Here is a 13,821-nt window from a genome sequence, read left to right as displayed (position 1 = left end):
AGAGTTGATAGGTGGACAGCGATGTAAATATATTGTTTTCTTCTTGTTCTTTCAAACTTTGTAAATTGCTTTGACTGTATAGATATGATAATTTGTATTTTCTTTGTACCTATCCTTCACTGATTGTGTAAATAGTTTATAGGTTGTCATTATTCAACATATGCCAAATAATAATAATATGGCAAAGAAGCAGGAATTCAGTCCCAGCTGCTGTCAGAAACTCCAACTGAATATCAGAATTTAAGAACTTAAGACGGTGTGTAGAGATTACCTGTTGAATACCATTGATTGTTTCATGTGTATGATGATGTATGATTGGTTGTGTAATTGTGGTTATCATTATTATTATCATTGTTATTATTGTGTAAATGTACATAATATTAATCTATTACTCTTGTACATTCGGTACATCACTTTTTATGGCCTTACTTATATTTCCATTTACTTTATTACGTATCGTTCTCTTTACGCACTGCATATATTTTTCACTTTGCCTATTTCTTTTTATCATTATGCTCCGGATTTCTTTTATTTTATTGTATTTTATTTGTTGAACTTTGCTTCCTTTCTTCATTATATGTTGTCCAAATCTGTAATTTTTAGCTTAACTTTGATTACATAATAGAACAGCACATTATATATGTATTATGTGGTTATCCGAGTAGAAAGTGGAAGCACTCACCTCCCGGACCGCTTCAACCTTGACGATACACTCGGGCTCCATCGCCACAAGAGGTGGGGAGCTGCAGAAGAAACAGTAATGCAAATCACATTTAAAAATTATAATTTTGGATACAATTTAAGTGCAAGTTTATACCAAAAAGATTTACAAATATATAAAGAAAGTATTTAATCATATTGAAATGGACAACATTTTCTCTCCTCAAACACTTTAAATCACGGTGGTAAGCAACTCACCTCTTAGGCCCAACGTCAAAGTGGCTCTCGACTATCATGGAGATGGACCTTTTTTTTTTACTATTTGTTTTAAGACTCACCGACACAGATAGGTCTTATCGTGACGATGGGATAGGAAAGAAATCGGACTGGGAACGAAGCGGCCGTGGCCTTAATTAAGGTACACTCTCAGCATTTGCCTGGTGTGAAAACAGGAAACAACGGAAAACCATTTTCAGGGATGGCGACAGTGGGATTCGAACCCACTAACCGCACGGCCAACTCGCCCGGTGGAGAATGACACACTGGCTGCGAAGGTGCGATTCAACTTTTCTTGAGCCGGCACAAGTTTGTTGCCATTCTGGTGTTCTCGTGCTTGATGTGCTGTGATAACTGGCTCCAGAATCATAGTCTGTGGCAAGCTGCAATTCGCCTGATACAAAATCATACTAACTTAATGGCAATCTTTCCCATCCAACAGCAATGGGTTAAGTTCAGTGGGTACCGTACAAGTTTTGAGTGAAACTGAGAGCTGCACATAGTGTGACCGATCCTGCATCAGTGACTGAGCAGAGCTATTCACAATAACTGCTTCCCACCTAGAATGGGGAAGGTCCTAAACCTCTTGAACCTGGCTGGGAATCCACACCCACAAGGTCACTTCAGGCATAAACCAAGAAAGAAATATATAAACATGACTATTGGAATTTGGAACATCAGGACTCTACTGGACCAGAGAGAACAATTCTTATTACACATGAACTAGCTAGACTGCTCTCAGTTCATACTATACCAGCTCCATCTTTTGGGGTGTATGGGGTCGGATTTGCACACCGACTCAGCCTAACTGCATGACTCTTGCTGGAGGTAGTTTCGTCACTCTTGTCTCAGCCTGAAACAATGATGAAGGCTCCAAGAATCAGTTCCACCACAAACCGAGACCATTCTGTAGCAGATAGACCTGAATTATTCAATGAATATTTTACATCTAATTTTGTTAAACCTATGCAGTATGCTAATTTTCCTAAAATCAAACCTGTTACTTCCCATAGCCTTAGTATTATTTCTACCACTGAATCTGAAGTGTACTCCCTACTTTCGTCTTTGTCAAAAAATAAACCCAATGGTCCTGATGGTCTCAGTCCTATCTTCATTAGGAATACAGCAGTAACTCTTTCATACCCCATTAGCCTGACATTCAATCGGTGCTTCTCAGTCGGCTACTTTCCGAGCTCCTGAAAACTTGCTTATATCACACCCGTGGACAGAGGTCGGATATCGCAAATTATCGCCTGGTCTCTATATTACCTGCTTTATCAATCAGTTGTGAAAGGATAATCCATCAGCATTTGCTTGCTTTTACAATTCCACATATATCCCTTCAGCAGCATGGTTTCCTTCCTGGAAGCTCCTGCGTAACTAACTTGGCTATCCTCCTCCATCATGCCACTTCTGCCATCCACGCGGGCTCTCGACTTGATGTATGCTATATCGACATCACGAAGGCCTTCGATACCGTGGATCACACGCTTCTTGCACACAAACTTTCTGAACGGCTTAACGTGCATGGGAGACTCCTAGCTCTAATTAATAACTTTCTGAGCGAAAGACTACAGCGCGTGGTCCATGATGGAGGCAGTTCTTCTCCCATCACCACCCTCTCTGGTGTCCCGCAGGGCAGTGTCCTAGGTTCACTTCCTTTTGCCCTGTTTATTGATGACCTTATCGATACTGTTTCCCACCATTCATGTGAAATCCTTCTCTTTACTGATGATTGTAAAATCTTCAGGCAGATTGATTCTCCTACAGACACAATCCAATTGCAAAATGCACTTGATTCACTGTCAGGTTGGTGTACTACATGGTGTCTTAAACCTCATCCCTCCAAGGGTTCCACCATTTCGTTCACACTTCGTAAATCCCCAGTTCTACAAGAATATCACCTACTGAACCAACCGATTGCTCTTGTTGACAATCAAAAAGACTTAGGAGTGCATTTTGACAGTAAATTGTTGTTTGTCTCGCACATAAACAGGGTTACCTCACGTGCTACGTCACCCCTCGGTTTACTCTACAGGTTTTCTGACATCACAGATGTAAATGCCCTCCGAGCATTCTACGTTTCCTGTATCTTACCTATTGTTGAATACGCCTCTCCAGTCTGGTCCATTTCTGCTTCTTAAAACCTCTGCCACTTTGACCATGTACAATGTTTTTTCTGTGCTATCGTCAGAGCCAGGGTCCCTGCATGTCGGAACCTAAGCACTATCCAAGTACTTGGGAAACTAAACCTCAAGACTCCTTCTGCTCGGAGGAAAGTAGCCGACCTAAAGCTGCTATACAAAGCAGCTAAAGGTCTGTTTAGGTCTCTAGATTTAGTTTCCTTATTCCCCCTTCCACATCCTATCCCGTAGTACCAGAACGAAGACCCTGGCTTCTCTCACGTATTCCAGCATCGTCTATCAACAAGAACCTAGACATCTTCCTTCCTTCTGTCATGATATTTCTCACATAACTTAATTTTCCTTCTTGTTCTTTCCAGTTCTGCTCCTGTATTTACTGTAAATATATATTTTTTGTTAATGTCGTTGTAAATATGTATTATATATGATTGTACAGCTTTTATTGTGTATATTTGCGTCCTTTGTAAACATTTATGTCTTTCATTCTACTGTACATAGCTCGGATCTTTGAAATTCGGCGTTATGCTGTTGCTGATCCTGAATGAATAAATAAATAAAATCAAAAGAAATCAACTACCACCTGGATTCAAGAAGTCAAGAAAGACCTGGAAAGGAACACCATACGAGAAGAAGAATTGTTGGAAAGGAAGATTTTTAGGAAGAAAGTCTTACAAATGGAAGAATTCCAAGGGAGGAAGTAAAAGAAACAGGCACAAAGTGGACTGAAGACAGAAAAAAGAAGCACAGTGAAACAATGAAAGAATACTGGAAGAAAAGGAAAGAACTAAGGAGGAAGAACTGAAATTGTAACGTGGTCCTTAGAAGGCCGGGACGCAAGAAGAAGAAGAAGAAGAAGAAGAAGAAGAAGAAGAAGAAGAAGAAGAAGAAGAAGTTGGAAATTGCAACGCTAATGCACTACTTCATGATCTCTGTGCTGAAAACGAGTTTTTCAACACAATTTCACCTACCTAACTGTTTTAAAGCCACGTGGATGTATGCCTCACCAGACTGACAGAAAAGATGTTTCTGGGTGTTGAACCCTTAAACAGCTGTCAGTACTGTTGAGATCAGCTAAATAAAAATAGCCATCAGAGAGGCAGCGGACTGGTTTGATGAACAGATTGAGACCTTCGTAAGTGCCATGACGCCCCTCCTTCAAGATCATTCTGCCACGCTTTCAAGAGTTCCAACATGCCAGACTGATATAAGGAAAGTCTGTCACATGCCAGACGGTGGGATTGTCCTGTTCACTCCTCGTTGGCTACTCTGAAATCTGCTCACAATACTAACACCCTTACTAACAGTCAGAACATCTTGAGCTGCTGGAAAGAACACTACAACTTATTCTTAAACTGCTGACGACTTGCTCCAATGTGTGCTACTACATTCTCCACAACCTTGCATGGCAGACCCTCCAACTTTCCAGGAATTTATTAAGGGACCCGGATTAGATAACACTCCCCTTGAGCTCATTCAGAGTGGAGGCTTACCAGGCTCTTCTCCCTGATCCTTCCTGAAAGTTCCCTACTGACCTGAAGAACTCCACCACTGTCGCTGGGGATATCACTAGTAAATAAAGCACTGAATCACTTCACTCCATCACGGCTGCCATCTTTATTATTACTTACCACAATCCAGTACAAAACAAAAGCATAACTACAAGTAACATGGCAGTTCCCAGTAGCTCCGCTAGATAGCAGAAGCCCATACTTGACTACTAATGCAGGTACAAAGAGATTAAATATTCTAATACACATATTCGCCGTTAGAGTGTGTATGAGTCCTTTTCTATGAATCTCCACAATCCTCCCCACTTGGTATATCTCGATTGGGGTGACCAGCTGGACAGGCCATGCACATGGTTTCGGTCCGAGGTGCGAAGAATAACTGTTGTAGTTCTCCCGTCACGTCCTTCGCGTATTCTTCGACCCGTGCTTTATTCCACACGTGTCTTGGGCACGTATCCTCTTCTAGTAAAACTACGTCACCGACCCTGCTTCTTGAGCCGAGTTCTCGGGGCTGGCGAACTTCGTGAAAATTCCGAAATAGTAGCAAATACTCTTTACTCCAACGCCTCCAGAAGTCGTCAGTCATTCGCTGGAGTAGTCTGCAGGTTCTCACAAGGTCTCGCCAGGTGGTTCTGGTCCAGTAGGTATCACCGTGAGTCGATCGCCAATGCACCACCATTGTCACCATGTTGAGTCAAAGGTCTTGTGTTTAACACGGCTTCAATGCTGATCAAAGGAGTCCGTCCTCCCCACCAAGCGGCACGTGAGGCAATGAACTTCCATGTAATACCTTGCTGGGCCATATAGTGGTGTGTCCGTGCCGCTGTCAGTTCTCTCCACAAGTCTGTTAACTCTGCGTTTGCTGAATGAGCGTTGTCGCTGTAGATCGTGTGTGGTATACCGCGCCAGCCTATAAACCTCCGCAAGTCTTGTAGGAATCTGTCTGTTGACATGTCACTGCACAGTTCCTAATGTAAGGCACGCGTTGTTGCACCGGTGAATAATGCAATGTAGGCTTTCTGCCAGAAGTAACATACAGTGGTCCTGCGAAATCTAGTCCCGTTACTTCGAATGGTCTGCAAGGACGTAGACGATCCAAGGGAAGTGGTGCTTCCAACTCCGTCGGTCTCCTCCGGTGAACAACTTTACACGGAAGGCAAGTGCGTAAGACCTTCTTGATAGTTTGGCGTGATCGCAAGATCCAGAATTCTATGCATAGTTCAGTTAGGATAGCGGGAACACCTAGATGGTGATGTCTTATGTGAGTTTGTTTTATCAGAAGTTTACATAAAGCGTGCGAGCCATCCAGAAGTATTGGGTGCTTTTCCTTGCTCGAGATGTCTGCGTGTTGAAGCCGTCCACCCAGTCGGAGGATACCATGTTGTAGAAATGGATTGTAGCGAAAGATCTTCGACGCTCGTGCTAGTGGAAGATTCTTCTTCAGGGATTGCATGTCAGAAGCAAAGCATTCCTGTTGAACTTGCCGTATCCAGTACGTTGTTGCTTCTTCCATTTCTGAGGCTGTGAAGTTGTGACAATACTTGCTTTCTCCTTCAAGCATTTCACAAATCGTAGGCTGCAAGCAGTAACTCGTAAAAGTTTCCAGTATGTACTAAATCGCGAGGCAGCAAACAATGGCTCTGGAGTGGTGGTTGCAAGAACTTGAGTGGTCTTCCTTTCCTCAGGTAGACTCATATTAGTGGGGGTGACATCTCTGGGCCATGAGTAAGAAGGTCCATTCAACCACGAAGGTCCATGCCACCATGAGTCCAAGGACTCTAGTTGGTGTGCTTGAAGTCCTCTAGAAAAGTGGTCAGCTGGGTTATTGATTCCTGGACAGTCACCACTGACTGGACGTGATATTAGTCAAAATTTCAGTCACCCCGTTGTAGACAAATGTCTTCCAACAGTTGGGATTACTTCTTATCCACCCTACTGCGACTGTAGAATCGCCCCATAACGTAGCAGGGATGGACGTTACTCCAGTGGCTTCGTAGAAATAATGTAGAAGTCGGGATCCGGCCAAGGCTGGGAAGGGTTACTTTCTTCAGAGGAGAGAGTGTGGCCTTGCTGCAGACTAAAGGGACAGTGTAAGCGTCGTCGACAAGTGACCGGACGTACAATACGGCGACGTATGCTCTTTTGGAGCGTCGCACAACACGCACAGTGATAAGCCTTTGCCGGAATTCGAAATGGCAGTCCATCGTGGTATCCGGATTGGAGAGAGGTACTGTAAGTGTGAGAGCCAATCGTTCCATTGATGGGCGAGATTAGGCAGTAAAATTTATTCCCATGCCAGTCCTTGGCACCAAGTGTCTTGGAAAAGGATTTTAGCAGTGATCAACACGGGTGAAAGTAGTCCAAGTGCGTCGTAGCATGCGGCGACTTTCAGTAACTGTCGTTTGGTTGCTAGCTGTGTTTGGAGTTTTGCAGTGAAGTCACCTGGTGTTGTAAAGAGTTGGTCTGATTCCGCATTCCAGTCGATACCTAATACTCGTGTCTGCAGCACGACTTCTGGAGTTTCTGCTCTCCAAATGTTCATTAACGGCAAGGAATTCGCGACCCATTTGGAGAGTGGCACTTGAATGTGGTGCAGGAGGGCTGTAAAAGTAACAGCCGTATTGTCATCTTCTACGCTGGCAGTGAAGTCGTCCATAAATGTGCAAGCATCTAGGAGAGGCGCTGCTGTGGGATACGTGTTGTGGTGTAGGGTAGCTAGTTCACGGAGAGTAACTGAGTGCAGGAACGGGCTGCAGGTGAGGCCAATGGGTAGATGGGTGAATCGTACGTTACGACGTCCTCTCTTGTCGTGTAGGTTCCGTCTGCAGTAGTGTCGAGGCTTACCAGGCTCTTTTCCCTGATCCTTCCTCAAAGTTCCCTACTGACCTGAAGAAGTCCCCCACTGTCGCTGGGGATATCACTAGTAAATAAAACAATGAATCACTTCACTCCATCACGGCTGCCATCTTTATTATTACTTACCACAACCCAGTACAAAACAAAAGCATAACTACAAGCAACATGGCAGTTCCCAGTGGCCCCGCTAGATAGCAGGAGCTCATACTTGAATACTAAACTACGTACAGAGAGATTACAGATTCTAATACACATATTCGCCGTTAGAGTGTGAATGAGTCCTTTTGTATGAATCTGCAACAACTGTCACCATCTTCAAAAAGTGCCAAATAAAGCAGACGTGGCAATTACCACGGCATATCCCCCTATTGAATTGCTTGTACTTCCTCTGTGCGGGACAACTAGTGTTACAGTGGTGTTGATGGATTGTTCCAAGCACTACACCATGTACCAGAAGAATGGGCTTAAAGAAGTATGTGTACTTGCACCAAGCTGTATAAAACATCATCTCCGAACTATACAGGTGAGGAACTTAAGTACTGATGCACAAATATTTAATGAAACCAGGCTCCGATCACGAAGGCTTGTAAGTCTCACCCGCGTAACTGAACTGCAATAAGGAGAGGCCAGCGCTTCTCCCTCACATACAGTGATGTGCTGCAACTATCAGTTAATTGGTTCAGAAGGGTATATTCACCACCAAAAATGAAGGTATTCTTACAGCCAGTTCCTGGAACTGAATTCCAACAAATAGATCACTTGCTGTGTCTAGGAAGAAACTTTCAACAAACTGGTCATCAGAGAAGGATGCGGAGAACAGAGTTCATGCCGCCTATATAGCTTTCAGATGTCTCACACCATTATACACCACACTGATGGTGTATTGAGCAGATGTCATCTCCAACTTGCTCTATGAACTCTATATCTCCGTGATATCAAGAAGCTAGAACGCTTCCAAAAACAGAAGCTCAGATCTATTATGAACATCAAGTGGAATGAACACAACAGTTCTTGAGAGGGCGAAGGTGAACAGTACTGAGGCTACCGTCATTGTGTTGGGCATGTCCAGCGTGTGAGGGATTACAGACTTCCTTGACTGAACTTAGTACAGGTAGGATACCTTGTGTTGCCCCACTGAAGCAACACCGATGTGTGTAGTTGGTGTGCCATTGCAGATCATCTTCACGGGCACACAACAACTTCACAAATTGAATGTGAATGTCGAAGAAGAGAAACATCAGGGTAATAAACAATGCCAAGCCTCTGTTTTCCCTTAAGCGCACTCAATGTGTTTCATTGCCACGAGTGATCTGTAGCCTTTGGTGTACTAGACTGAGTTTGATCGAACTGGCTCCTACACTTCATGTATGTAAAGATTAGAAACTGTCACTTTTGGAAATGACAGTCTACCACATTAAGACGTATTTTGAAAATCTTCTCGAACATTAGGATGCAGTGTTGCTGATGTAGATTCTTCTTCTCAATGCCACTTGGTCGTAGACTAGCAGGTCACCTTCCTCGTATCAGAGCTGTACCGTGTTCTTCTCTCGTCAGATGAAGCTATTTGCAAAACTTCTCTCCCTTCACATAACAATGGTCTTGCCTTATTATATGGCCATACCAGCAAAAATGCTCTTCAGTTAGAGGAGTAATGTTTAACTTATTGCTTCATTTCTTATTTCATGTAGTCTTATCAGTGGCAGTCTCTCCTTGTCAGTCTTTATTAGTTCCAAACAGGAGGAATCCTCCATCAGTCTGAACCAATGAACCAAGATATTTGAATTATTATGCCGAAAATGTACTTGGTCAAAAAGTGCTCCTCGTTATAGGTTCTACTTGGCTTCATACCTCTGCTCTCCAAAGAAGCTTCTAGTGAAGCTTCCATTTCAGCTTGTGATTCAGCCCACAGAATAATAGTCCAAGTACACCACTGATCTTTTGTTTCGTCCAAAGCATTCTGCTTCCCCTGCACCAAACACCTGTCACTGTCATCTCTTCAGGTCAATAAATGCTCCTTTTGCCTTTCTCAGCTGCAAGAAAGCTCACTCAACTAAAAATGTGATTTTCTGATAACTTTTCATGTCTGGATGCTGTTAAATGAGAGAATCTCATTTTAACAAAAATGAGAAATAAGGAATGTGAAAGCTGGAATCAACTGGAACCTCTCTCTATATGAAACAGCACCTGGAGCTCTCAGTACAGAGATTATTTGCTTGCACTAGAAACAAAGAAGGAACATTCTCTGGCACATCATCAGATAACTGTGAAAGTAATAAAATTCAAAGAAGCAAATTATTTTTCTTCAAATGTTAGTATTTGTATCACGATTTGGTATGCTGCACAATTTTCTAATATTCGATACAAATATAATTTTTCAATTGTTAAATTTTTCTAAGTTTTTTTTTTTTCGATAAAATGCTGTCTGTTTTCTTGCTTTAATTTATTTTAGATTGACCCAATAAATGGCCATGCTTACTATTTCTTTGACACAGGAGGAAGCCCCGGCTGTTTACCAGCTCACCCCACAGAGCAAATGCGTACAGACAGGTTTTAACACAATCACTGTTTCTTGCATCGACTCCAGAGACAGTCAAGCAGCAGCAACAATGACCAAAAGTGCTCCTGCCTGATTCCACTTCTGAGACCAACCGACTCCACCATGGAGTCAAACAGTGACCAACTGTCCACAGCTAGCCTCCTTTTCTTAGCTCAGGTGATTTTCGATGTGGCTAGAGACTTGTTGCATCTCCCAGGAACTCACGCGAAAATTAGCCGAAGAGAAGAAGAATGCACGGAAAGGCCGGCTGTGTGACTCACAATGCTCTGTCTTGAGAGCACAATTTATATGCAACTAGAGGTCAGGAACATCACATGGTCTCAGCAGGCATTTTGATATGGCACTATCTAGGCTGCCTGCACATCAATTTTACTCTATTCTCTTGGAAAATTTATGGCAGGATTTTAATTGATTTTGCCAGGTAAAAAGCAAATCTCAATCTTCTATAAGCAGTCATCATACGACATACAGTACCGAATGGATTACTTCCTGTACTTCAAAATTCTGACTACCCCTGCCAGGTTTGACCCCTGATCTTTGGATCCAGAGTCTGACACTTCACCACTGATCTGTAAGGGAAGCTTTTCAGATCAGAGTTAAGCTGATTCATTAGGAGGTTGATGGTGACAAGACAAGATGAGAAGCTAACTGTTCTGTATTTCATAATAAAGAAAATGTGATTGCATTTAGATTCAATTACCACATAACTTATACAAAATACTGAGGATAACAAAACATCCCAAACAAATAATTTCAATAGTCCAGTACTTTTGCTCCCCCTACTACCTTCTCTCATCTTTACAGCATAGGCAACAAATTTGCTGTTGCACTACCTCAGAGCAACATAGATAGTGAAAATCTTCAGTGTACATGAAACTTCCTTCAAAGGAAAATCTGCCAAATACCCTGATCAGATCTTATCTTGTGGTTCAACTTGCCAATTATTAGAATGAGGAGCTTCTACCTCTGCAATAGACACCTCCTTTCTTCAAATATTTTCTCACTTTTTAATTCAACCTGCTAGTCCATTCCTCGACATCCACTGTTAACGGTAAAAATCAATAAATTTCCATGGCCATATGACTTTAACATTGGAGATGAAATTCCACTTCCAGAACTAAAATTTCAGAAACACTGAAATACTTAAAGCAAATGGACTGACAGACAAAGCTAAGCTGGTCTCAAATTTTCATAGAATGAAGCATCACAAAGGTAGGTGATAACAAACTTTGAATATAACTTGCTTTAGAAAAGAAAATTGAGTTCCCTAGCTGTTGCATTATGATCCTAAGATTCTTGACATGAACAGTGCCGAAGATTGATGGAAACAATTTTTGTGAGGGGTTTAAAGATTTTCTTCTCTTCAAAATTAAAATTTCTGTGTAAACTTTGTACTGGTGTAAAAATTTCAACTATAAGCTGGAAACTGATTTTTCTTTATCTATTTAACAAGAAACTTCCCCAGTTTTGAATTTTTAAAGCAGGTACGAACAGTAATTGAAAATTTTCTCTAGCATTTTATGAAGATTCCTATTCTTTATTTACTCTTTTTACTTTTTCCAAACTATGTTAATGATAATGGTAGGGACTTGTGAAGAGAGGGATGCTAGTGTTGGGTAAAACTGCAAAATTCTGAGAACTTGTAGTGCCACCTGTGTATGAAGTTTCCCCCCAGTTTTATATTACTGATCAGAGTTAACTGTATCGTCACTGCACCAAGTGCTACAGATCTGTATTTCTCCCCTCTAGTCCCTACACTGCTGTAAGTTTGCTTCGTTATAGTGAGCGTCCACCTCTCTGACCACGGGGGAAAACTCACTTTTATTAACAACCACTACAAAATTTATTTTCATCTTGAATCTTTCTCTCCCTTCAAGAATTGACAGAAAGCAACAAGAATCGAACCCTTGAGCTCGAGCTCAGAAAGCCCTCAGGTGATGTATAGGCTTAATTGCAAACGTAACCCCTAGTCTTACTAGTAACTGCTACTCTGCGACAAAATCTCTTTCGCATGTGTGTGTGGGTAGGATGTTGAGAGTGCAAACAGACTACTCCTGAAGAATAGCACCAAACAGCTCAAAGCAGCATGTTAAAGTAGATACAACTCACTAACAAAAAACAATACTAGCATTCCAAGTTCACAATAGAGTTCAAAAGATAAAATGATCTGAAATAACAGAGACTGGCTTACATTCTCCGTTATTAGTTCATACAGTTCGCATTGTGTAACTGTTAGCTAGAAATCGGGAGATGGTCAGTTCAAACCCTACTATCTCCACCATGGAGATCATTTTTCTCTTGTTCACTATTCGCACACGACGCTGTACCTTCATTAAAGCAGCAACTGTGACACCTCATGAAAACATGTCAGACAAGTTTAAAATGTTACCCAAGCTTTCAGCACTCAAGTCCAACCCCAAGATGTATTGGGTTCATTTCTCGATCGCATTGGAGATTTTAACTTTCATTTGTTAATTTTTATGCCACGGGAGGTTGAGTGCTTACACCGTATTCAGCATTGGATATCATCTTCAGAACAGTCCCATCTAGGGTTTGACCCTTGGTTGCGACGGAGATTTTAACTTTCATTCCTTAATTTGTATGCTCCGAAGATATTCGTCTTAGGTACCATTCCATCCCCACAGACATGCCGGTCGCCTATAAAGCCACTCCAGAAGCCACTTAAAGCATTTTACGAGATTATTGTTAGACATATAAAGCTAATTCCGTCTACCAAACCAATACTCTGAATACGCAGCCTTCAGAGCGCCACATGCTTGAAGACAGCACTAGCTTGTTGATGTATCGCCATTACCCTCTGTGCTAATATGTCATAAGCTACAATTTATTAGCCTCTGAAGAAGCTCTTCAGGAGTAATGTACCACCATTAGCCTCTCAACCAGTCTCCAAAAGGATCGAACAAGAGTTCCCTCAAAGTAACAGCATTAGCTGCAACATACAATATTAAATTCTAGCCTAGTATGACAGTTATGTTAAATCTGGGATCGAATCCAAACCCATAAGATTAATGAAGCTCTCAAATTGTGAGTCTGTAGTTTTAAGGTTGAGCCCCCTTCCAGTAACAGAATTAGCTAACGCGCATAAGAATTCAACTTTTGAACTGAAGCTTAGTATCAAAGTAAAGCCCCTCCAAGCTCAGGCATAAAAGAATTGAAACCTTGAAATCAATCTCAGAAAAAGCATACTACTTCAGTGATTGTTGATCAAAGCTTAGGGTTAACCAGGGAGTCGAACTGGACTCTGCAAGATTCGCCATGGAGTATAAATCGAAATTACAAGTAGTGACCCCTGGGGTAACTCTCCACAGTTAGCATTGTAAGAGTATGTAGGAGCCATATTGCCTAAAAGCTCTTCCATTAGCTCCCCACGGTTAGCCCAAAAAGTGCAATAGGTCCTAAGTTACAACTTTTAGGCCCATGAGGTAGCTCACAAGAGTTAGCCCTGTAAGAGTAACGTATAGCAGCCATTTTGTCTAGAAGCCCTTCCATCAGCCCCCACAGCTAGCCCTAAAAGAGCAATAGGTCCTAAGTTACAAGCTCAGCACCCCTGAGAGAACTCTCCATAAGAGCAATAGGTCCTAAGTTACAAGTTCTAAGCCCATGAAGTAGCTCACAAGAGTTAGCCCCGTAAGAGTAATGTATAGCAGCCATCTTTTCTAGTAGCCCTTACATCAGCTCTTGAAAGTTAGTCTGATAAGACCGTTTAAAGTTGTGAATCCCCGAAGTAATTCTGGAATTCACCCATAAGGGCAATGTATAGCAGCTGTCTTACCTAGCATGGCAGTAGGGTATTTTGAGA

General features: G+C 42.0%; 1 protein-coding gene across 4 annotated transcripts in view; it reads right to left on the bottom strand.

Annotated features, from left to right (window-relative positions):
- LOC136885211 (gastrula zinc finger protein XlCGF7.1) overlaps positions 1–13,821 on the bottom strand; it is an 88,695-nt gene that overhangs the window by 50,008 nt on the left and 24,866 nt on the right. For all 4 annotated transcript variants that reach the window (XM_067157634.2, XM_067157633.2, XM_067157636.2 and 1 more), the window contains exon 3: positions 683–743. In XM_067157634.2, coding sequence (XP_067013735.2) covers positions 683–743 — 61 coding nt within the window. The remainder of the gene's footprint in view (positions 1–682; positions 744–13,821) is intronic.

The sequence above is a fragment of the Anabrus simplex genome, chromosome 14, assembly GCF_040414725.1.
Source record: "Anabrus simplex isolate iqAnaSimp1 chromosome 14, ASM4041472v1, whole genome shotgun sequence".
In the NCBI taxonomy this organism is placed as follows: Eukaryota; Metazoa; Arthropoda; class Insecta; order Orthoptera; family Tettigoniidae; genus Anabrus; species Anabrus simplex.
Note: the sequence above shows the minus strand (reverse complement) of the source record. Positions and strands in the feature narration are given on the sequence as shown.